Here is a 24826-nt window from a genome sequence, read left to right as displayed (position 1 = left end):
CCCCGACTATTCTTCCTCTTGTACATTGGCCACAAATAGGTCCCGGAACAGTTGCATGAATGGCTCCCACGTTCTGTGGAAGCCGTCGTCCGACCCTCGGATGGCAAATTTGATTTTCTCCATTTGGAGAGATTCCGAGAGGTCGGACAGCCAGTCCGCAGCTCTGGGCGGTGCTGCTGACCTGAGCCAAACAGGATTCTACGGCGGGCGATCAGGGAGGCAAAGGCAAGGGCGTCCGCCCTCCTCCCCAGGAATAGATCTGGCTGTTCTGAAACCCCGAAGACCGCCACTATCGGGCATGGCTCCACCCTCACTCCCACCACTTTGGACATAACCTCGAAGAAGGCTGTCCAGTACTCCACGAGTCTGGGGCAAGACCAGAACATGTGGGCGTGGTTGGCCGGGCCTCTTTGGCACCGTTCACATCTGTCTTCCACCTCCGGGAAGAACCTACTCATACGGGTTCTTGTTAAGTGGGCTCTATGTACCACTTTTAGTTGCGTCAGGCTGAGCCTTGCGCACGTGGAGGTGGAGTTGACCCTATGCAGTGCTTCGCTCCAGAGTCCCCACCCTATCTCCATCCCCAGGTCGTCCTCCCATTTCCTTCTTGTTGCGTCCAGTACGGTGTCGTCCCTATCTACCAGTCGGTCATACATGTCACTACAGTTCCCTTTCTCTAGGATACTTGCGTCCAGTAGGTCTTCCAGTAGTGTCTGTCGTGGCGGTTGTGGGTACGTCCTTGTCTCCTTTCGTAGGAAGTTTTTGAGCTGCAAGTACCGTAGCTCGTTCCCCCCAGCTAGCTGAAACTTCTCTGTCAGTTCGTCCAGTGTTGCGATCCTGTCGTCCGTGTATAGGTCCCTGACTGTCAGTGTCCCCCCGTCCTGCCTCCACCTTTTGAAGGTGGCGTCAGTCAGTGCTGGTGTGAACCTATGGTTGTTGCAGATGGGAGCCCTGTTCGACATTTTGGTCAGGCCAAGTTGCTGCCGCAGTTGGTTCCAGGATTGGAGGGTGGCTGTCACCACTGGGCTGCTGGAGTGTTTTTTGGGTGGGGATGGGAGTGCTGCCGTGGCGAGGGCCCGGAGGGAGGTTCCCATGCAGGAGGCCTCCTCCGCACGCACCCACTCAGCCTCTGGCTCCTGGATCCATCCCCTTACTCGCTCGGCTGTTGCTGCCCAGTGGTAGAATTGTAGATTCGGGAGGGCTAGCCCTCCCCTGGTTTTTGTTTTTTGTAAGACCTTCTTTGGGATCCTAGCATTTTTACCCCCCCATACGAACGCCATGATGAGTTTGTCCAGCGCTTTGAAAAAGGCCTTGGGGATGTAGATCGGAATGGATCTAAACAGGAAGAGGAACCTGGGCAGTACGTTCATTTTGATCGTCTGAACTCTCCCCGCGAGGGAGAGCGGGAGTGTGTTCCATCTTTGCAGGTCCTTTTTAACTTCCTCCGTCAGGCTGGTGAGGTTCCATTTGTGGATCCCTTTCCAGTCTTGGGCTATTTGGATCCCCAGGTAGCGGAATTTATGTCGGGCTTGATTGAACGGCAGCCCCTTTAGTGCTGCCCCCCCCCCCCCCCCCCCCCCCCCCCTTGCGGGTGTACTGGGAAGATCTCACTTTTGCTCATGTTGAGTTTGTAGCCCGAGAAGGCTCCAAACTCTTTCAGGAGCGCGATGATTCCGTCCATGCTGCTTTGTGGGTCCGAGATATAGAGGAGCAGATCATCCGCATAGAGTGAGACTCTGTGCTCTCTACCTCCCCTTCGGATCCCCCTCCAATTTTTTGCTGCCCTGAGCGCGATTGCTAGCGGTTCAATTGCTAGTGCGAACAGCAGCGGGGACAGTGGGCATCCTTGTCTGGTGCCCCTGTGCAGCTGGAAGTATTGGGAGTTGGTATTGTTGGTCTGTACACTCGCCATGGGAGCGTTGTACAGGAGCTTTACCCAAGCGGTGAACCCTGTTCCAAGCCCGAACCGCTCCAGTACCTCTATGAGGTATTTCCACTCGACTCTGTCGAAGGCCTTTTCTGCGTCCAGGGAGACGATCACCTCTTGTGTTCTCTCCCCGGAGGGGGTCATTATCACGTTCAGCAGGCGACTGATGTTCGCGGTAAGCTGTCTACCTTTGACAAAGCCCGTCTGGTCCTCTGTGACCACCTCAGGTACACAGTCTTCTAGCCTCTTGGCTAGGATTTTGGCCAGTATTTTGGCGTCTGCATTCAGCAGAGATATGGGTCTGTATGACCCACATTCCGTTGGGTCTTTGTCTTTCTTAGGTATCAGCGAGATTGAGGCCTGTGCTAACGTGGGTGGCAATGTGCCCCTAGCTAGCGAGTCTGTGAACATCTCCCGCAGGTGCGGGGCCAGCGCTGTCGCAAATTTTTTGTAGAAGTCCGCCGGGAATCCGTCCGGTCCCGGCGCCTTCCCCGCCTGCATGGAGCTAATGCTGTCCATGATCTCTCCCAGTGCTAGTGGTGCTTCCAGATCCCGTTTTCTGCCCTCTCCCACAACTGGTATGTCCAGTCCGTCAAGAAACCGGTTCATCCCAGCCTTCCCCGTTGGGGGCTCTGAGGTGTACAGCTCTTGGTAGAAGGCCTTGAAGGTTTTGTTAATCCTCTCTGGTTCTGTTTCCAACGTGCCTCTGGTATCTCTGATTTGCGCAATTTCTCTGCTGGCTGCCTGCTTTCTCAGCTGGTGGGCCAACAGGCGGCTGGCTTTGTCTCCGTGTTCGTATAGGGCCCCGCGTGCCTGGCGGAGTTGGTGTACTGCTTTCCTGGTGGAGAGCAGGTCAAAGTTCCTTTGTAATTCTTTCCTCTCCGCCAGGAGTTCTACGGTCGGGGCCTCGGAGTATTTATGGTCTACCTCCAGTATGGAGTCGACCAGCTTCTGCCTAGCCACCCTTTCCTCCCTATCTCTTTGCGCTTTGTAGGCTATGATTTCCCCTCTTAGTACGGCCTTAAGCGCTTCCCAGAACGTGGAGGGTGAGACCTCCCCGTTTTGGTTGATCTCAGTGTACTCCGCTATGGCCCGCGCTATCCTTTCGCTGAAGGCCTTGTCAGCTAGTAAGGCACCGTCCAACCTCCATTTGGGGCGCTGGGCCCTTCCCGTCTCTAGCCGCACATCCATGTAGTGTGGGGCGTGGTCTGATATCACAATTGCGGAGTATTCCACCTTGTCTATCTCTGGAAGCACCGTTTTCCCCACCACAAAGAAGTCAATTCTGGTGTACACGTTGTGTACTGGGGAGAAGAAAGAGAATTCTTTCTCCCCCGGGTGGGCGAATCTCCAGGGGTCTACTGCTCCCATCTGCTCCATATAGTGACTGAGTTCCCTTGCCATGTTTGAGGTTTTCCCCGTTCTGGGGTTTGATCTGTCCGTCGTTGGGTCCTGTACACAGTTGAAGTCCCCCCCCATGATTAGTCGGTGCGTCGCTATGTCCGGGATTTCTGCCATGGTCTTTTGGATGAAGCTCGTGTCGTCCCAGTTGGGCGCATACACGTTAACTAGGACTACCGGCGCCCCATCCAGGGCCCCGCTGACCATGACATACCGTCCCCCTGGGTCCGTAACCGTCTTTGTCGCCCTAAACATTGTCCTCTTGCCAATCAGGATCGCCACCCCCCTGGCCCTTGCCCCATAACAGGAATGATAGGTTTGTCCCACCCAGCCCTTTCTTACCCGCAGTTGGTCCTGCTCCCTCAAGTGCGTCTCTTGGAGGAAGACTATGTCGGCCCTCATGTTTCTAAGGTGGGTGAGGACTCTAGATCTCTTCACTGGGCCATTAAGTCCCCTTACTCACTGGGCCATTAAGTCCCCTTACTCACTGGGCCATTAAGTCCCCTTACGAAATTACTTAAAATTGATGTAAATTGTAAATTCCCGAAATTCCCTAAAAGTTAATAATACCTGCAATGTATGCCCCACATTCTCGAAATGTCTCCATTCTTTGTTTATCTGATGCCGAGTCTTTTTCAGGTTTAAAGCTCTTCGGATATATTGTAGAATATCCCGAAATTACTTAAAATTGATGTAAATTGTAAATTCCCGAAATTCCCTAAAAGTTAGATTTCCAGAACTGTACCCGAGAGAGAATAATGGGGAGAGGACAAGATGATTTGATATTCTACAATTCCGACAGACACAGATATAAGTGGGAGTCTAATTGGATTTAGACAATGAGTGCAGTTCTGAAAGAAGCAGATTTAAACTCGATTTTCGTCGAGTGATTAAAACCTCTGGTTGGCAGTGGGTTCTGACATTACAGGTCTGAAATGATCAAATATTCCATCAGATACAATGGCTCTCATCACGCTGGAGCATACATGGGTGAATATCCTGCAGCTTATCTTAATAATGTCTGGAGATCAAGCAGCACAAATGCAGAACTCAACCTCAAGAGGCAAAATAGGTGGAGAGGATCCTTGAGCAGTAACATTGGATAATTGGACGAAGTGACGTTGGACCAAAAGACGGGCGGACAAAAAGACGTTGGACCAAAAGACGTGGACGAAGTGTCGTTGGACGAAATGACGTCGGACGAAAAGACATAGCACCGCCTAAGCCACACCTCTCCTGGAAGACACGAGATGTAGTGGTGGGTTTAGGAAGGTGAGGAGAGTTTAGGTAATTGTAGATAGTGAATACTGATGTAAGGATAAAACCATGTGTGTCACATATTAAACCACACTTTCTTCACCCTGCTGGTGCCTTTGTGCTCTCAGTAGGTCTCTCCACGGAACTGCTGGCGGAGCTCTCTGCCTGTTTATCTCTATAATAACTGAGAGGAAGTTGATATTAATGAAAACAGATTTATTTTCACATATTTCCAATAGTCGGTACAATGCAACATCTCACTCCCAGTGCAATCTCGACTGGGAGGATTTATCTCACCAGGCCCCGATCTGGGCCTGCTTTTATACATTGCTTATAATCAGCCCCAGGGGGGTGGCCTCCGCCTCCTACCTGGGGAGCTCGTACTCCATGAGTTCCAATGATTGTTTCCCCGTGGGGGTCGTGACAACCTCTGATTTCCCCTTTGGAAATGAAGCCCCGAGTCCCTGTTTTTAAAAAGCTGTTGTAAATCCTGCCGGCTTGATGCCGGGATGCTGGGTGCAGATTATCGAGCATTGAGGAGGTTAGAGCGGGACGGCCCATTCTGGATATAATAATGAATTCAAACCGGTCCCCCCCCCTTCAACATTCCTCATTTCAGTGGCTGGGGACATTTGCTGCAGGAAATCTTACCGTCGCAATTCCCCTTTTCTTACCTCCCGTAATATTTTGTACCCACCCCACTGACTCCATTGCCGCCCGCTACCAGTAGCAGTACAAAATCCCATCCACTGCGTGGAACCTTACACAAAATAGCAAAGCGTCTGTTCCGGCGACAAAAACAGTGTGAATCCCGCCGATAAATTTATCACCGAATTTTGAGGCTCTTAAAGAAAAGGTTACCCCGCCCCCCACGTTAATCATGCCACACTTCACCTGTCCCCCTGCCCGTTATTTATGCCACACTCTTCGTGCCCCCCCACCCCCAGCTGGTGCACTCGCCTCAAGTAAACGTAATCTGTGCAATCAGTGTGGAGCTCCATTTAAACATCTCCCCAGCACTGCACAGATCCATGAGAGGGGATGGCAACACAAAATCCAGCATCCTGTTTCTCGGAGAGAGCTCTGACCACACTCCTGGATGGAGTGCAGCACAGGTGTGATGTCCTGTGCCTGCACTCCAGGGTGCAACCCACTAACATGGTCACCATCCCTGCCTGGGAGAGTACAGCATCTGCAGTGAGTGCCATCTCTTTACAGAAGGAAATGGAGCCTCAGAGGCGGAAGAAATTAATGACCTTTTTCGCGAGGCCATGGTACGTCTGTCACACCCAGTCAGTCAATGCACCCCTCACACCTCCAAGGTGATCTCTTACCCAGCCACCTTGTGGGTCGCCCACTTGTCACAAGGTCCTCTCCCCAACCACCTTTGTGCCTCTCACATAGAACATAGAATTTACAGTGCAGAAGGAGGCCATTTGGCCCATCGAGTCTGCACCGACCCTTGGAAAGAACACCCTACTTTAGCCCACACTTCCACCCTATTCCCGTAACTCAGTAACCCCTCCTAACCTTTTTGGACACTAAGGGCAATTTAGTGTGGCCAACCCACCTAACCTGCACATCTTTGGACTGTGGGAGGAAACCGGAGCACCCGGAGGAAACCCACGCAGACATGGGGAGAACATGCAGACTCTGCACAGACTGTGACCCAAGCCAGGAATAGAACCTGGGACCCTGGAGCTGTGAAGTAACTGTGCCAACCATTGTGCTACTGTGCTACCCAGTCTCAACTCTGCTGCTCACATTCCTGTTCCCAATCCAGTCCCCCACATGCCATCCCTGAATAATCTGAACTGGCGGTACTCCCACCGACACTCCCCAGCTGTGTCCCCGCAAGAGCATAACCTGTGTGCGGGCACAGCCACCCAAAGTCATGCGGGAGCTCCGTATCCTCACTCCCCATGAGAAAAGAGCCTATGAGCTGGCTGGGGAGGAGCAGCGCTTCACCTGCACTGATGGAGAAGTGGGAGCAGTAAGCAAAAGCAAGAAAGCTAGGGAAAAACATTCATTCCTCAAACATCACGAGTAAACATCTCCCATCATTTATCCGCATGATGTACGAATGCCATCTCCCTTACCTTGTAATGCAATCAGGAGAGCAGCCCGGGCCATCCTTGTGCTCCCTGGAAACCAGACCGAGCAGTTCAGAGGGGGAGTTCTCAGACATCACAATTGAAAGGCGTAACAGCTTTCTCTCTCATGCTCCACCAGTGCAGATACACTTCAGTGGGATTGTGTAGTAGACAGGCTTCTGGGTCACTCACTGGTGAGCAATTTATAGCTGATTATCCCCAGCACGTGAAGGCTTAAAAGAATGCCTTTAGCAAAAAATACCAGTCGACACTAGACCAAAAACAGAAACTGCGGCAAAATATTCATTTTGACTGCCTGTACCCAACCAACGAACGGCAATGGGAGACTGTCCCACGTTCCAAATTCTCCTTCACCTTTACCCCCAGGCCTGTGAAATTGAGATCATTAAGTACATGAAAATAAAATAAAATGCATAATAGGGCAACACAAGGTTCACAACGTAAATACATAGACACCGTCATTGGGTGAAGCATACAGGGGTGCAATGTTAATCAGGTCAGTCCATAAAAAGGTCGTTTGGAATCTGGTAACAGCTGGGAAGAAGCTGTTTTTGCATCTGTTTGTGCGTGTTCTCGGACTTTTGTATCTCGTGCCCAATGGAAGAAGTTGGATGAGTGAGTAAGCCGGGTGGGAGAGGTCTTGGATTATGCTGCCCGCTTTCCCCAGGCAGCGGGAGCTGTAGATGGAGTCAATGGATGGGAGGCAGGTTCGTGTGATAGACTGGGCTGTGTTCACAACTCTCTGAAGTTTCTTGCGGTCCTGGGCCGAGCAGTTGCCATACCAAACTGTGATGCAGCCAGAAGGATGCTTTCTATGGTGCATCTGTAAAGGTTGGTAAGAGTTAATGTGGACATGCTGAATTTCCTTAGTTTCCTGAGGAAGTATAGGCGCTATTGTGCTTTCTTGGTGGTAGCGTCAACATGGGTGGACCAGGACAGATTTTTGGAGATGTGCATCCCCAGGAATTTGAAGCTGCTAACCATCTCCACCTTGGCCCCGTTGATGCTGACAGGGGTGTGTACAGTACTTTGCTTCTTAAAGTCAATAAACAGCTCTTTAGTTTTACTGGCATTGAGGGAGAGATTGTTGTCGCTGCACCAGTCCACTGGGTTCTCCATCTCCCTCCTCTATTCTGACTCGGGTTATTCGAGATCCGGCCCACTATGCTCGTATTGTCAGCAAACTTGTAGATGGAGTTGGAACCAAATTTTGCATGCAGTCGTGTGTGTACAGGGAGTAGAGTAGGGGGTTAAGTACGCAGCCTTGCGGGGCTCCGGTATTGAGGACTATTGTGGAGGAGGTGTTGTTGTTTATTCTTACTGATTGTGGTCAGTGGGTCAGAAAGTCGAGGAGCCAGTTGCAGAGGAGCCAAATCCTAGGTTTTGGAGCTTTGATATGAGCTTGGCTAGGATTATGGTTTTGAAGGTTATGCATCAGTTATACGGAGCACTAGTGAGACCACATTGGGAGTACGGTGTAATGTGTTCACTTTATTTAAGGAAGGATGTAAATGCGTTGGAAGCATTTCAGAGGTTTACCAGACAAATGCTTGGAATGGACAGGTTGTCTTGAGAGAAAAGCCGAGGTTTGTATCCGTTGGATTTTGAAGATCAAGAGGTGACTTGATAAAAACATACATCCTGAGGGGTCTTGGCAGCGTGAAGGTGGAGAAGATGGGAGAATTTAGAAGTGGGGTCACTTAGGTTTCCCATTGAAATTGAAGTGAAATGTTTTCTCTCAGGAATCTTTGTAACTCTCACTGAACAGGAGGTGGAATCCGGTCCTTCAAAAATTTTGTAAGGCAGGGGTGGGTGGGTGGGTTCTTTGTGAACAAGCAGCACGGTAGCACAATGGTTAGCCCTGTTGCTTCGTGGCGCCAGAGACACGGATTCGATTCCCGGCTTGGGTAAATCGTCTGGGAGAAGTCTGTACATTCTCCCTATGTCTGCGTGGGTTTCCTCCGGGTGCTCAGGTTTCCTCCCACAAGTCCCAAAAGACGTGATTGTTTGGTAATTTGGACATTCTGAATTCTCCCCGTGTACCCGAACAGGTGCCGGAGTGTGGTGGCGAGGGGGATTTTTCCTTTGTTTTTTTAAATAAATTTAGAGTACCCAATTAATTTTTTCCAATTAAGGGGCAATTTAGCGTGGCCAATCCACCTAACCTGCACATCTTTGGGTTGTGGGGGCGAAACCCACGCAGACACGGGGAGAATGTACAAACTCCACACGGACAGTGACCCAGAGCCGGGATCGAACCTGGGACCTCGGCGCCGCGAGACTGCTGTGCTATCCACTGAGCCACCGTGCTGCCCAGCGAGGGGGATTTTCACAGTAAGTTCATTGTAAGCCTACTTGTGGCACTAAAAAAAGATTATTATTACTATTACCGTGGGTAGGCAGGATGCAGATTTGAGGTTACAATCAGATCAGCCATGATCTTACTAAATAGTGGAGCAGGCTCAATGGGCCGAATGGCCTATTTCTTGATGGATTCTTTGTATGGACTGTCAGACAATCAATACTGAAGGAATACTGCGCTGATGGAGGGTGGGTTGAGGGAGTGTTGAATTGTTTTCGGAGCCGCACTGGGGAAATGCAGCACTGAGGGACAGTACCGAGTAAGACATGCACTGTTGGGGGGTAATTACTGAGAGAGCAGTCAGAGTGGAAGTACTAAGGGACAGCAGCACTGTTGGAGATGCAATACCAAGGAAGTGCTGGACTCAAATGGGTGGTATCGAGGGAGTAAAAGAGTCAAGAGATGCAGTGGTAGAGCTCACTGGTCTCAGTTTACATGTGAAAACTAATGCAGTGTCTTTGGATGATGTTGCTAAGGGGCAGCATGCAGATCAGAAATAGGAAAAAGTCAAGGATAGATCCTGATGGAACACCAGGAGCCGGAAGGGAAGGTATCGTGAGTGCTTCTCTGGTTATGATTAGATAATTAAGAATGGAACTGTGCGAGAGCACTCCCACCCAGTTGGACAACAGTGGAGAGGCGTTGGAGAGAATGTGCCAAGGATGGAAACATGATTGGAGGGTTTCAGAGATGAACTTGCTGGAAAATGAATTTGAGAAGCAACAGCACATTTAATCACTTTAAAGAGGAAAGAAAGTTTGGATATTTGTTAATGGTTTGAAAGGGGAGGTTGAGAATTATTGTTTTTAAGACAGAGCTGATGATGGAAGATTTAAAGGAGAGGTCAACACCTGAAGAAGCAGCGATCTATACTGTAAGGAAACAAGAGATTAAGCTGAAAAATTGGGTAATTAGCACTTTAGTGGGAATACCAGAATCCAGGATCCACCAGGAGGTGGCTCTCATGGGAAAAGGGAGGCAAAAAAACAGGTAACGATAGGCCAGCTAGCTTAACATCAGTCATTGGGAAAATGTTTGAGTTCATTATGAAGGATGTAATAGCAGAACATTTAGAAATACATAATATAATCAAGCAGAGACAGCATGACTTCATGAAGAGGAATTCATGCCCAAAAAGTTTCTGAGAATTCTTTGAGGTGGTAATGAACAGGATAGATCAAGGGAAACCAGTAGATGGGGCAGCACGGTAGCATAGTGGTTAGCATCAATGCTTCACAGCTCCAGGGTCCCAGGTTCGGTTCCCGGCTGGGTCACTATCTGTGCGGAGTCTGCACGTCCTCCCCGTGTGTGCGTGGGTTTTTCTCCGGGTGCTCCGGTTTCCTCCCACAGTCCAAAGATGTGCGGGTTAGGTGGATTGGCCATGCTAAATTGCCCGTAGTGTCCTAAAAAGTAAGGTTAAGGGGGAGTTGTTGGGTTACGGGTATAGGGTGGCTACGTGAGTTTTAGTGGGGTGATCATTGCTCGGCACAACATCGAGGGCCGAAGGGCCTGTTCTGTGCTGTACTGTTCTAAATCTAAATCTAAATATAATATATTTGCATTTCCAAACTGTATTCGATAAAATACCACACAAAAGGCTATTTAATAAGTCTATGCTGTTGGGGGTAGAATATTAGCATGGATACAAGTTTGGCAAACTCAGGGATTCCCAAAATTTGATCTGCAGAACCCCTAGTGATCTCTTAAGCATTCTCACATGTTGAAGCCCCTTTTTTTTCACAAAATATGTGAGAACGAACACAAATCAAATGTGAGCAAGTATTTTCTAGCTTTATCTTTTTCTTTCAAAAATGCTTTAATTGGATTTTGTTACACATGGTATAAATATAAATATACACAAAATGAGAAAGGATTTTATTTTTAACAATAAGGGGGGGTATCTGGGTGGTGCCCCTAATGCTATTTATATTTTGGTCAGTTTTATATTATTCATTTGCATGACCTTTGACCGTTTCTTCTTCCCGTTCTTTTGTCCTCTTTTCGTCTTGCTATGATTTAAAAATGAAGTCTTACCTTTGGTCATTTTTAACAGGAGTGATGTTGGAAAGTTCAGATTTAGAGTGGGTTGGAACATTAAAATAAGTTTGATCTGGTGGGCTGGGAGGCGGGTGACACAACAGAGGCAGTTAATCAAATTGTCACAACCTTAGTGACAAAGTGGTACACACGTTCTATGCACTTGTTGTTGGGGCGAATGTGGTGGAGACATGGGAGACGGGTTTGCTGTAGAGGAGATAAGCTGGGGATTCACCCTCAACAGTGTCATTATTACCTGTAGCAATCAGAGCACTGACTGTGATGCTGATCAGAGCCCAATGTGTGTGGTCAAGGTTCAGCTAAGGAGTTGGGTCATTTATTATGAGGGGAATTGACTACAAAAGGAGGGAAGTTACCTTCAGATGTACAGGGCTGGGGACACCACATCTGGAGTAGTGTGCACAGGATTGGTCTCCTTATTTAGGGAAAGATGTAAATGTGTTAGAAGCAGTCCCAAGGTTTACTGGACCAATACCAGGAATGGGCAGGTTGTCTTAGGAGGAAAGGTTGGAGAGATTGGTTTGTATCCACTAGAGTTTAGAAGAGTGGGCAGTGAAATGATCGAAACCTTTAAGATCCTTGGGGGTATTGACAGAGTGAATGTGGAGAGGAGGTTTCCTCTTGTCAGAGAATCTAGAACTAAGGGTCACTGTTAAAAATTAACGGGTTGCTTATTTAAGACAGAGAAGAGGGGAAATAGTTTCCCTCAGAGGGTTGAGAGTGTCTGGAACTCCCTTCATCAAAAGGCAGTGGAAGCAGAGTCTTTGAATATTTTTAAGGCAGAACTAGATAAATTCTTGATTATCAAGAGGGTGAAAGGTTATCAGGAGAAGGCAAGAATGTGAGGTTGAAGTTCCAGTCAGATCAGCCATGATCTTATTAAATGGTGGGGCAGGCTCCTGCTTCTATTGTGTGTTTGTACGTAAGTGATTTGGGTTGAAATGAATCCTCAGGAAGATCTAAGTTATGGGACAGGGCTCCACTTTCCATCAATAACTCTGGAGAATGTCAAAACTTCACATACCTTCGATCAATAACTACCAACAATTTAGCCTTAGATGCTGAAATCAACCCCAGGTTTGTCAAGACTGCAGGTATCAAGACAAAGCTGAGAAGTCGAGTGTGGACCAACAGCAACTAACTGAAAATACAAAGCTGTACATGTACAAGGCTTATATTGCCAGCATCTTCCTTTACAGGAGCGAAGCATAGACCATTTATACTAGCCAAGAAAAGCGGCTGAACAACTTCCACCTCTGCTATTTCAGACGAGTATTCGGTATCTTCTGGCAGTAAAGAATGACAAATATAAGAGAATACGAGTGTGCAGGGTTAGCGTTAGCAGCGCTGTGGAGTCGGGAGGCGGAGTCTGGTGGGGCCAGGAGGCGGAGTCTGGTGGGGTCGGGAGGCGGAGTCTGGTGACCCTGTTGCTGGGCCTCTGATGTCACAATGGGAGATGACACTCAGCTCCAGCAGGAAACTGGGAAACGGCCAATAGGATTTCAGCCTGGAGCCCGGCCGGTTAAAGGGGAGGAACAGGGAATCAGAGAAAAATGTTCAGAGAATCAGAGCGGGGATGTCTGTGAATTAACATGATGTCAACTCCACACTCAGTCCTCGTCTTGTACCCTGGAGTGACTTCAATCGATTTTCTCCAGTTGAACTGAACCGATTCTTCCACAGCCTGTAAGAGATTTTAAATTGAACAGGATTCAACAGATTTAACCACAGTAAAAATAACAGGGAGACTGGTATATCTTAATAACAACTACAGACAAATATTTTACAAAGAAGTGTTTGAATCCCATTAATATTTTAATTATTAATTTAGTCATTTAATAAAAGCCACTCACTCGATTCGCTCCAGACTGCTACAGTTTCTGATGAGTTTTTGCAGCTTAGGGATGGATTGGTCTGTGAAGGAGTTTGACTCCAGGTTCAGCTCTGTCACTGATCGGTTTGTACCAAGAGCAGAGACGAGATCTTTGATACACGAGTCTGTGAGACGGGTATCATCCAGTCTGCGGATCAGAAACAAGAAATAATGGGAATGGAGGTAAATCCCAAACTTCTAATTGACATCACTATAAGTCTAACTAATAATGTAGTTTTGATAAGTAACATGAACACTGACACGAAAAGACAGGCAGGCAGATTTATAATTATTGTGCATCTTCCACGATCTGAAGGGAGTTAAGGGTTCATGGGAATGGGGGAGTGGCAGCAGGCAGGAAAACGCAGTTTAAAGGCCACAGTCACATCAATCATGATATTACTGATTGGCGAAGCAGATTCGAGGGGTCGAATAGCATATTCCTCCTCTTGTTTTATGATCACAGCGTATGTTTTCACATATAAGCTGTCTTGACTCAGCTCTATCTCACCAAATCTGTTGCTAAATGATCAGACTGCTTATTTCACATTCATAGAACCATAGAATTTACATTGCAGAAGGAGGCCATTCCACCCATCGAGTCTGCACCGACCCTTGGAAAGAGCACCCTACCCAAGCCCACACCTCAACCCTATCCCCATAACCCAGTTACCCCACCTAACCTTTTTCGACACTAAGGGCAATTTAGAATGGCCAATTAATCTAACCTGCAGATCTTTGGACTGTGGGAGGAAAGCGGAGCACCCGAAGGAAACCCACGCAGACACGGGGAGAATGTGCAGACTCCGCACAGAGAGTGACCCAAGCCAGTAATTGAACCTGGGACCATGGAGCTGTGAATCACCTGTGCTAACCATTGTGCTACCATGCCGCCCGTAATTCAGGACTGAATGAGCAGAAATTTCATCGAATTAAGTATTGAGGAAGTCTTAAACCATTTCATTTTTCAATTCGTGCTCCAAACCCTTTTCCCGAGCTACCGACTCTATCCCTCTCTCTGGAAAATGTCTGAGATTTTGCAAGCCGAGTATCACATTTGATCCAGATATGAGCTTCTGTCATCATAATTTTGCCATGCGGAGCTGTTTATTTTAATCTCCACAACATAAACCAGCTTATCTGCTATTGAAATCCTTGCTCATGCTTTAATTATCTCAAGGCTCAATCATTCCCATGCACTCCTTTTTAGTCTCCCACATTCTACCCTCTAAACTGTAGGTAATTCTGAACTCTACTGCTGTGCCTTAAATCACAGCAAGTCCCATTTCCCTTTTACCCCTGTACTTGCTGATTGACACTGACTCTCAGGAATCTCTCAAGTCCCTTGAGCCTGCTCCACCATTCAATAGGATCATGACGGGTCTGAGTGTGGCCTCAAGTCGACTTTCCTGTCCACCTTCTACATCCTTCAACTCACTTGTCAATTAAGAAACAATCTAACTCAGCCTTAAAATATTCAATGACCCTGTCTCCACGGCTCTCTGGGAAAGAAAATTCAAGATGCACAATCTCAGAGTAAAAATACTCATTTCCATCTGAAATGGGAGCACCTTTATTTTTAAACTGTGTCCTCGTTCAAATGTCACCCACAAGGAGAAAATCCTTTAGCATTCACCTCAGTCCACCAGGATCCTATACATGTTTCAATAAGATTGACCTTTCACTTTTCAGAACTCTAATGAATACAGGCCCAACGCTCCAAATCTCTCCTCACAAGATAACACCCTCATCCAGGGAACTTGACTCCTGGTCAAACAACCTCTTGACTTTAAAATTCTCACTCATTTTCAAACCCCATCATTGCCTTTCCTCTTTCTCTGTAATCCTGTCCAGGACATGTACCCTCTGGGATATCTGCACTCCTCTGATTCTGACCCACCCACAATGGTTAATTGCTGCACCATTGGTGGCTTTGTAGACCCGTGGCTTCCTCAGAGTGGAGATCACTGGGTTACCTTTGCTGTATTTCCAAACCCCGACTCGCCTCACCTTCCTCACTCAGGCCAGGTAAGAAAGGAACAGTGAAGCAGCTCTGGGGCTCCATCAGCAAGTGGAAGGAAGACACCCACTCCCTTTAACAGCACAAGCTGCTGTAAAGCAGGCGAGTTTAAATGGACCAGGAGAGGGAGAAGGTAAGTTTCAACGGTCAGTGAATGGGATGTGGGTGGGTTGGGGGTTCGGACATCAGCGGAGGTGGGGGTGGTGTGTGCAATGTGGACCTCGGTTTGGGTCTTTAAAATAATTACTCTGACGTTCAAAGTTTTCCTTCTCACTCTTCCAGAAAAACTCTGAGTTTAAAACTGGAGAACCATCCGAAACTGGCAACTTAAATCATTTCCTCAGATGGTTCCCAGCCCAGAGCAATTATCCAGTGAAAGTTAGTCCATGTGGGCCATTGCTGGGTTAACCCTTACCTGGGAGCCTGAGAGAGAGATTCCCCAGCACTTCATTTGTTTACTTACCAAATGTGACATGGGGAGCCAGACGTTATGGCCCCATGTCTTCAGTCGCCTTGGCTCCAAGATTCACCCTCAGAGATTTACAGCACAGAGAAAGGCCCTTCGGCCCATAGCATCTGCATTGGTCATCAAGCACCGACCTAGTCCACTCCCATTTTCCAGCACTTGCTCTGTAGCCTCCTTACAGCTCTCCATCTCACTTTCCTTCTTTAAAACCTTCTTTAAAACTGACCTCTTACACCAAGCTTTTGGTCATCTGATGTAATATCTCTTTCTGTGGTTCAGTATCACATTGATCTTATTCTGAAACATCTTCAGAAGTGTCAAGATGTTAAAGGTGCTATATTATCAGTTTGTGTTGTCTTCTCAACATTACATATTACCATGGAGACCAACGTGTTTTACAAAACAATCTCTTGGATGTTTAGGGGAGTCCTTAAATATTTAATTGGAAGACAGTCTCACTACATCTTTTTTGTTGAAGTGATGCTGACTTTGGCAGAAACGTTGGCCAGGCCACAGGAACAAACTCTCCTGCTCTCGAGTGCCACAGTATCATTTACATCCACCCGACGCACACATGGGCATCGCTTTAAAGTGAGTGGACAGAAATTTAGCAGATGGAATGTAACGTGGGTAAGTGTGAATTTGTTCAGTTTGACAGGAAGAATAAAACATCATTGTACTATTTACATGGAGAAGGATTGTAGAACTTGGTGGCAGAGGGATGTGGGTGGCAGAGGGATCTGGGTGTACAGTGCCACAGTTATTGAAAGCAGGATTCCGCGCAGCCAGATTCCGCGCAGCCAGATTCCGCGCAGCCAGATTCCGCGCAGCCAGATTCCGCGCAGCCAGATTCCGCGCAGCCAGATTCCGCGCAGCCAGATTCCGCGCAGCCAGATTCCGCGCAGCCAGATTCCGCACAGCCAGATTCCGCACAGCCAGATTCCGCACAGCCAGATTCCGCACAGCCAGATTCCGCACAGCCAGATTCCGCACAGCCAGATTCCGCACAGCCAGATTCCGCACAGCCAGATTCCGCACAGCCAGATTCCGCACAGCCAGATTCCACACAGCCAGATTCCACACAGCCAGATTCCACACAGCCAGATTCCACACAGCCAGATTCCGCACAGCCAGATTCCGCACAGCCAGATTCCGCACAGCCAGATTCCGCACAGCCAGATTCCGCACAGCCAGATTCCGCACAGCCAGATTCCGCACAGCCAGATTCCGCACAGCCAGATTCCGCACAGCCAGATTCCGCACAGCCAGATTCCGCACAGCCAGATTCCGCACAGCCAGATTCCGCACAGCCAGATTCCGCACAGCCAGATTCCGCACAGCCAGATTCCGCACAGCCAGATTCCGCACAGCCAGATTCCGCACAGCCAGATTCCGCACAGCCAGATTCCGCACCGCCAGATTCCGCACCGCCAGATTCCGCACCGCGAGATTCCGCACCGCGAGATTCCGCACGGCAAAATTCCCCACGGCAAGGTTCCGCACGGCAAGGTTCCGCACGGCAAGGTTCCGCACGGCAAGGTTCCGCACGGCAAGGTTCCGCACGGCAAGGTTCCGCACGGCAAGGTTCCGCACGGCAAGGTTCCGCACGGCAAGGTTCCGCACGGCAAGGTTCCGCACGGCAAGGTTCCGCACGGCAAGGTTCCGCACGGCAAGGTTCCGCACGGCAAGGTTCCGCACGGCAAGGTTCCGCACGGCAAGGTTCCGCACGGCAAGGTTCCGCACGGCAAGGTTCCGCACGGCAAGGTTCCGCACGGCAAGGTTCCGCACGGCAAGGTTCCGCACGGCAAGGTTCCGCACGGCAAGGTTCCGCACGGCAAGGTTCCGCACGGCAAGGTTCCGCACGGCAAGATTCCGCACAGCAAGATTCCGCACAGCAAGGTTCCCCACGGCAAGGTTCCGCACAGTAAGATGCTCACCGCAGTTTCTGTATTTTCCAGTCCTGATCCTTCAGAGCTTCAGACAGGTGCTTCACTCCTGCGTCACACAATTTATTATGACCCAGGTCCAACTCTATCAGTGACCGGTTTGTAATGAGAGCAGAGGCAAGATCCTGGATACTAGAAGCTGAGAAACCAGTATCACACAGCCTGTGGACAAGAGAAATAAATATATATATAAAATGGAGAGAGATACTAAAATGATGTACTTAGCAATAAAAAGCTTACTGATGTATAGTTTGGGTGAGTCAATCCGTCAGCCAAGAAATGTCGCAGTGTAAGGGACAAAGATGGAAGTCCCATTTAAGCACAAGAAGAGCTGTAGTTAGTAGACTTTAAGGTGACTGGAGAGGAGGCTGGAAGCTGTTCGAATGAAGCTGAAGGTTGGTGACATTGTGCTGTGGACCATTGAGGCAGAAGAACCGTTTGGAGCAGTTGTGTGCTGCTTGGGAACGTCAGACAATGTGAAATTGTATTTGTAAGTTAATACCAGAGTGTACTTGGCAATTGAGGGAACACAATCTCGTAAAGTGAGCTTGAAGCCTTGTGAGGTGGGTTGCTGTTGAAGCTCTCCGAATGGGAGTGACTTTTGGAGATTATTCTAAGGCGGGATTTTCGAAGGTGAAGTTGAAAACATTGTGAGATAGATGGTGTTTCAGTGAGATTGATTGGCTCACAGTATGTCTAACATCTGGATGGGTTGTTGAGAAATCCCTGGAATACATTTTTGGTTGTACCTGTCATTTATTGTGTAGTGTGCTGCATTTGACCAATTTTCCTGTTATTGAAATGTAACTCATACTTACCCAGATTATAAGATAGATGTTGGGAATTGTTTTATCTTCTGAACTTGTATAGTAAGTTTATATTTGTTTGTTCCAAACCCATAGAAACTTGTGAATTTATTCCCTTTGCATGTGTCTTAAATCTCAAATCCTCGGTGGAATTTTCCGGCTTCCCCTCTGCGGCATGTTTTCCGGTGGCAAAGATGGATCGGCAGGCCACCGGTGGGATCTTCCAGTTCCGCAATAGCCAACGGTGTTTTGTGTGGTTTGCCTGTCCGGCTGTCAGAGTATCCGTCGCAGGTCATCACCTTCGGCGGAACAGAAGTTCCCGCTGGCAGCAAGAGCTGGAAAACCCTGTCTTCAACTACTTTAGTGAAAATCTGATCGGACCCTAACCAGATCTTCCCCATAACCCAGGATCCAGCCAGAGGATTGTAACAATACGAACAAAACACCATACTTATCATTAGCACTCTTACCGACGTTAATAATAATTTTCAGTGTCACACATTCCGTTATTATATATACACAATCTCACACATTATGCCACTTACTGCAGTCTCTGTATTTTACAGTCTGGATTCCTCAGGGCTTTCGATAATAGTTTCATTCCTGAATCTCCTATTTTATTATAACTCAGATTTAGAACCGACAGGACTGAGTTTGCATGGAGAGTGGAAGCTAGATCCTCAGCACAAGAGGCTGTGAGACTCACTGCACTCAGCCTGGAGATCAGAAACACAGAGATAATTTAAATAAGGAGAAATCCCAGTGCTTACTAATAGAAAGTCTTACAACACCAGGTTAAAGTCCAACAGGTTTGTTTCAAACACGAGCTTTCGGAGCGCAGCTCCTTCCTCAGGTGAACACTATTACTGATACTTATCAGTAATAATATTGATAAACACTAATAAGAATGTACAGTCTTTATTCACATCATTGCAATATTTGTGATAATGTAGTGTTTATTAATACTGCTGAAAAATGGGAGCACGGTCGCCCCCACAACCCAAAAATGTGCAGAGTAGGTGGATTGGCTACACTGAATTGCCCCTTAATTGGAAAAAATAATTGGGTAATCTAAATTAAAAAAATATATATATTGCTGAAAAAGAGGCATGCTGTCAAAGCTTTTTGTCTTACACTCATCAGGACAGACGCAAGAATACAAAGGCCGGGATTCTCCATTGCGAGTCCACCCTGCTACTGCTGCTCGCGAAAACAGAGAATTTGGTGTGCCGTTCGCTGGTGGCAGGATTCTCTACTCCCGCTGCTTGTGATCGAGATTTCCTATTGAAGCCACCCTACACTGCTGGGAAATCCATTGGTGGGGGTGGGCTGCCGGTGGGATTAGAGAATCCCACTGCCAGTGAATGGCTGGGGAAATCTCGCCCCAAATTTCAAAGCGTACAATTTATACTGCATGAGGAACAGAATGTTGATCGGATGGTAAGTCGCTCTAATCGGTCAAGGTGTTGCCATGGAAAATGCACAAAAGAACAGTCACCCCAAGCTTCTGTTCAACTGAAAAGACAAAATTGGCGAGACAAATTTATTTTGCCAACTGAGAACTGGACTGGGTCATGCCTATGAAGATAAGGAGCTTCGGGCAAACATAAGTAAACCACATTGCAAACCAGACTAATAATTTTAAATTGGTTGTTATGCAAGTCTTGGCAATAACAAATTTAACAGCAACAAATTTAAGATGAATCAGACTCACATGCTTGCTAGAAGCTACATACATTCGTAGGCAGAGCCCAGTTCTCTGGAGACAATAGGAATTTGTCCATGCGTTCAACCTTTCCAATTAATCAAAAGTTTGGGGTCACTGACCCTTGGTACATTCTCTATGGAATATGTCAACAAAAGTCAACTTGTCCTCATTAAATTTAAACAAACATTTTGGGCTAACTGTTCCTGGTGTGTTCTCCATGTCAATGTGTCTGCCAGAATCCACTTGTCAACCTATCAGCACCTTGTTTATCATGCAGTATAATTATAGTCCCTTGGAAATGTGGCATTCTTATCTTTCTGATGAGTGCAAGACGGAAAGCGACATCAGCATGTCTTTTTCAGCACTACTCAAATTCTGCAATACCAATCTACTACAGGTTTATTAATGGCACTCTGATAATAATGTAGAATTTATAAATATTATTAACAATGATTAAGATTTGCGCTTGTGAAGTAGAGACAGCCCGAGTGAAAAAGCCCGAGTGAGGATTGAAATTTGGTAATTTGGAACAGTGTAGTAATGCAGTACAGAGTAGGATAAGGTGCTTTTCCCTATTGTTTTGTTTTCTTTCTTCTGGCTTTGTAACTAGTAATCTGCAGGGAGAGATCCAGAGAGCATCCCGGGAAGGTAAGTGATATAAAAACCTTTTCAAATTGTGGGAGGAAAACACTGAAGTGACATCACAGTAAAGCTGTGACCTGATTGGCTTGTAGAGAATGTTAACTTTGGGGAAAAAAATAGCATTGAAAAAATTATTTAATTAACTAGGTAGAGGAGTGACTAAGCTTGAGGGCAGAGATTACTATTTAGCATTTAATTTTACAGTAACAATCTAGCGCAAGGGCCATATAGTTAATTGTGACTTAATCTAATAACAATTTGTTATTTATTTTGAAGTAATTAACTAGTGCATAAATGTAACTCAGCGGGGTGCAGTGCTCCAACTGTGAAATGTGGCAGATCTGTGATGCTTCCAGCGTTCTGGTCGACTACGTCTGCAGGAAGTGTAACCAATGGCAGCTCCTCACAGACCGCGTGGTTTGGTTGGAGCAACAGTTGTATGCACTTAGGAAAATGCAGGTGGCGGCGGAAAGCGTCATAGATAGGGTTTATAGAGACGTGGTCACACCCAAGGTGCATGCAGACAGATGGGTGACTGCTAGAAAGGGCAGGCAGTCAGTGCAGGAATCCACTGTGGCTGTTCCCCCCTCTCAAAAAGGTATAACGTTTTGGATACAGTTGGGGTGGGGGGGGGGGGGGGGAATAGCCTATCAGAGGAAAACAACAGCAGCCAGAACAGTGGCACTACAACTGGCTCTGTTGCTCAGCAGAGGAGCGCAAAGTACAGAAGAGCGATAGTTATAGGGGACTCTATAATAAGGGGCACAGATAGGCGCTTCTGTGGACGTATGTTGCCTCCCTGGTGCCAGGGTCAAGGATGCCTCTGAACGAACACCCTCCCCTGAAGGGGGAGGGTGAACAGCCAGAGGTACTGACGACATAGGCAGGAAGAGTGATGAGATACTGCAGAAGGAGTTCAGGGAGTTAGGCAGTAAGCTAAGAAGCAGGATGTCTAAGGTTATAATCTCAGGATTACTCCCTGTGCCACATGCCAGTGAGGCTACAAATAGGAGGATAGTGCGGCTGAACACGTGGCTAAACTGGTGGTGTAGGAGGGAGGGTTTCAGACTTCTGGACCATTGCGATCTCTTCCGGGGTAGGTGGGACCTGTACAAGAAGGACGGGTTGCATCTAAACTGGAGTTGCACCAATATCCTGGCTAGGAGGTTTGCTAGTGTCACTCGGGAGGATTTAAACTAGTATGGCAGGGGGATGGGAACCAGAAGGGGAAATAGAGAACAAAAATAAGAGAACATCACCACCCTCAGGCAGAGCAAAAAAGGTGACAAGTTGAGAAGGGAGGTGGTCAATGAAGGACTGAGGATATTGTACCTTAATGCGCATAGTATACGGAACAAGGTAATTGAGCTTGTTGCGCAATTGAAATCAGCTGGTACGATGTTCCGAGCATCACAGAGACGTGGCTGCCAGGGGATCAGGGCTGGGATCTAAATGTACAAGGATATGTGTCCTATCGAAAGGACAGGCAGATGGGCAAACGGGGCGGGGTTGCATTGTTAGTAAGGAATGAAGTCAATAGCAAGGAGCGATATAGAATCAGAAGGCATAGAATCTCTGTGGATAAAGTTGAGGAATCGCAAAGGTAAAAAGGACCTTGATGAGAGTTATGTACAGGCCCCCGCGCAGTAGTCAGGATGTGGGGCAGAAAATAAATCAGGAGATACGAAAAAAAGGCAATATTACAATAATCATGGGGAACTTCAGTATGCAGATGATCTGGGCAAATCAGGTTGGTAGTGGATCCCAAGAAATGGAATTTATGGAATGTCTAAGAGATGTTTTATTGGAGCAGCTTGTGACAGAGCCCACTAGGGAACAGGCAATTCTGAATTTGGTGATGTGTCATGAGGCAGACTTAATTAGGGAACTTAAGGTGAAGAAACCCTGAGGGAGCAGTGACCGCAATATGATAGAATTTACCCTGCAGTTTGAGAGGGAGAAGCTGCAATCAGATGTAACAGTATTACAATTAAATAAGGGTAACTACAAAGACATGAGGAAGGAGCTGGTCAGAGTTTATTTGGAAAAGGAGCCTAGCAGGGAAGACAGTGGAACAGCAATGGCAAGAGTTTTTGGGGTTATGCGAGAGGCAAAACAGAAATTCATCCCAAGGAGGACGAAACATGTAAGGGGAGGACAAGGCATCCATGGCTGACGACCGCAGTCAAGTACAGCATAAAAGAAAAAGCATACAAAATGGCGAGAATTAGTGGGAAGCCAGCGGATTGGGAAGCCTTTAAAAGCGAGCAGAGGACAACTAAAAAAGCAATAAGGGAGAAGGTGAAATATAAATGCAAGCTAGCTAGTAATATAAAAGAAGATAGGAAGAGTTTTTTTTCAATATATACAAGGTAAGATAGAGGCAAAAATAGACATTGGACCACTGGAAAATGTGGCTGGAGAAGTAACAATAGGAAACAAAGAATTGGCAGAGGAACTGAATAGTTACTTTGCATCAGTCTTCACGGTGGAAGACACCAGTGGGATGCCAGAGCTCCAGGAGAATCAGGGAGCAGGGTCGAGTGCAATGGCCATCACTGAGGAGAAGGTTCTGGGAAACTGAAAGGTCTGAAGGTGGATAAGTCATCTGGACTGGATGGACTATACCCCAGGATTCTAAAACAGATAGCTGAGGAGATTGTTGGGGCATTGGTGGTGATCTTTCAGGAATCACTGGAGGCAGGGAAGGTCCCAGAGGACTGGAAAGTGGCTAATGTAACACTGCTGTTTAAGAAGGGAGAGAGGCAGAAGATGGGAAATTATTGGCTGGTTAGCCTGACTTTGGTAATTGGTAAGATTTTAGAGTCTGTTATTAAAGATGAGATTGCGGAGATTGGAAGTGCATGATAAAATTGGACTGAGTCGGCACGGCTTTGTCAAAGGGAGGTCATGTCTGACAAATCTGTTAGAGTTCTTTGAGTAGTTAACAAGGAAGTTAGACAAAGGAGAATCAGTGGACGTGATTTATTTGGATTTCCAGAAGGCCTTTGACAAGATGCCGCCTCGGAAACTGTTAAATAAGTTAAAAGCCAATGATGCTGAGGGGAATATCCTGGCATGGATAGAGGATTGGCTGACTGGCTGAAGGCAGATGGCGAGGATAAAGGGATCTTTTTCAGGATGGCAGCCGGTGACTTGTGGTGTGCTCCGGGGGCGGTGCTGGTACCACAACTTTTCACAATATACTTTAATGATCTGGAAGAAGGAATTGAAGGCACTGTTGCTCAGTTTGTAGATTGTACAAAGATCTGTAGAGGGGCAGGTAGTATTGAGGAAGCAGGTGGGCTGCAGAAAGACTTGAATAGCTTGGAGAGTGGGCAATGAAATGGCAGATGGAATACATAGAACATTACAGCGCAGTACGGGCCCTTCGGCCCTTGATGTTGCGCCGACCTGTGAAACCATCTGAAGCCTATCTGACCTACACTATTCCACTTTCATCCATGTGGACAAGTGTGAGGAATGAAGACATAAGACTATTTTCTAAATGGGGAAATGCTTAGGAAGTCAGAATCACAAAGTTACTTGGGAGTCCTTGTTCACGATTCTCTTAAGGTTCAGTTGGCAGTTAGGAAGGCAAATGCATTGTTAGCATTCATGTCAAGAGGGCGAGAATACAAGACCAGGGATGTACTCCTGAAGCTGTATAAGGCTCTGGTCAGACCCCATTTGGAGTACTGTGAGCAGTTTTGGGCCGGTATCCAAGGAAGGATATGCTGGCCTTGGAAAGGGTCCAGAGGAGGTTCACAAGAACAATCCCTGGAATGAAGAGCTTGTCATATGAGAAATGGTTAAGGACTCTGGATCTCTATTCGTTGGACTTTAGAAGGATGAGGGCGGATCTTATTGAAACTTACAGGACACTGCAAGGCCTGGATAGAGTGGACATGGAGAGGATATTTCCACTTGTAGGAAAAACTAGAACCAGAGGAAACAATCTCAGATTAAAAGGACGATCCTCCAAAACAGAGATGAGGAGGAATTTCTTCAGCCAGAGGGTGGTGAATCTGTGGAACTCTTTTCCACAGAAGGCTGTGGAGGTCAATTCACTGAGTGTTTTGAGACAGAGATGGATAGGTTCTTGATTAATAAGGGGATATGGGGCTATGGGGAGAAGGCAGGAGAATAGGGATGCGAAAAGTATCAGCCATGATTGAATGGCGGAGCAGACTCAATGGGCCGAGTGGCCTAATTCTCCTCCTATGTCTTATGGTCTTATTAACAA

General features: G+C 47.3%; 1 protein-coding gene across 2 annotated transcripts in view; it reads right to left on the bottom strand.

Annotated features, from left to right (window-relative positions):
- Positions 1-11654: 11654 nt before the first annotated feature.
- The window catches only part of LOC119967846 (NACHT, LRR and PYD domains-containing protein 3-like), an 89381-nt gene continuing 76209 nt past the window's right edge, over positions 11655-24826 (bottom strand). The window contains exons 10-13 of one of the 2 annotated variants that reach the window (XM_038800889.1): positions 18776-18946; positions 17416-17586; positions 12973-13140; positions 11655-12803 (exon numbers count right to left, since the gene is read on the bottom strand). In XM_038800889.1, coding sequence (XP_038656817.1) covers positions 12707-12803; positions 12973-13140; positions 17416-17586; positions 18776-18946 — 607 coding nt within the window. In that variant the 3' untranslated portion in view covers positions 11655-12706. The remainder of the gene's footprint in view (positions 12804-12972; positions 13141-17415; positions 17587-18775; positions 18947-24826) is intronic. The other variant, XM_038800890.1, reaches the window with a different exon arrangement.

The sequence above is a fragment of the Scyliorhinus canicula genome, chromosome 6 (genome assembly GCF_902713615.1).
Source record: "Scyliorhinus canicula chromosome 6, sScyCan1.1, whole genome shotgun sequence".
NCBI classification, from domain to species: Eukaryota; Metazoa; Chordata; class Chondrichthyes; order Carcharhiniformes; family Scyliorhinidae; genus Scyliorhinus; species Scyliorhinus canicula.
This window is presented reverse-complemented; position numbering and strand designations above follow the sequence as displayed.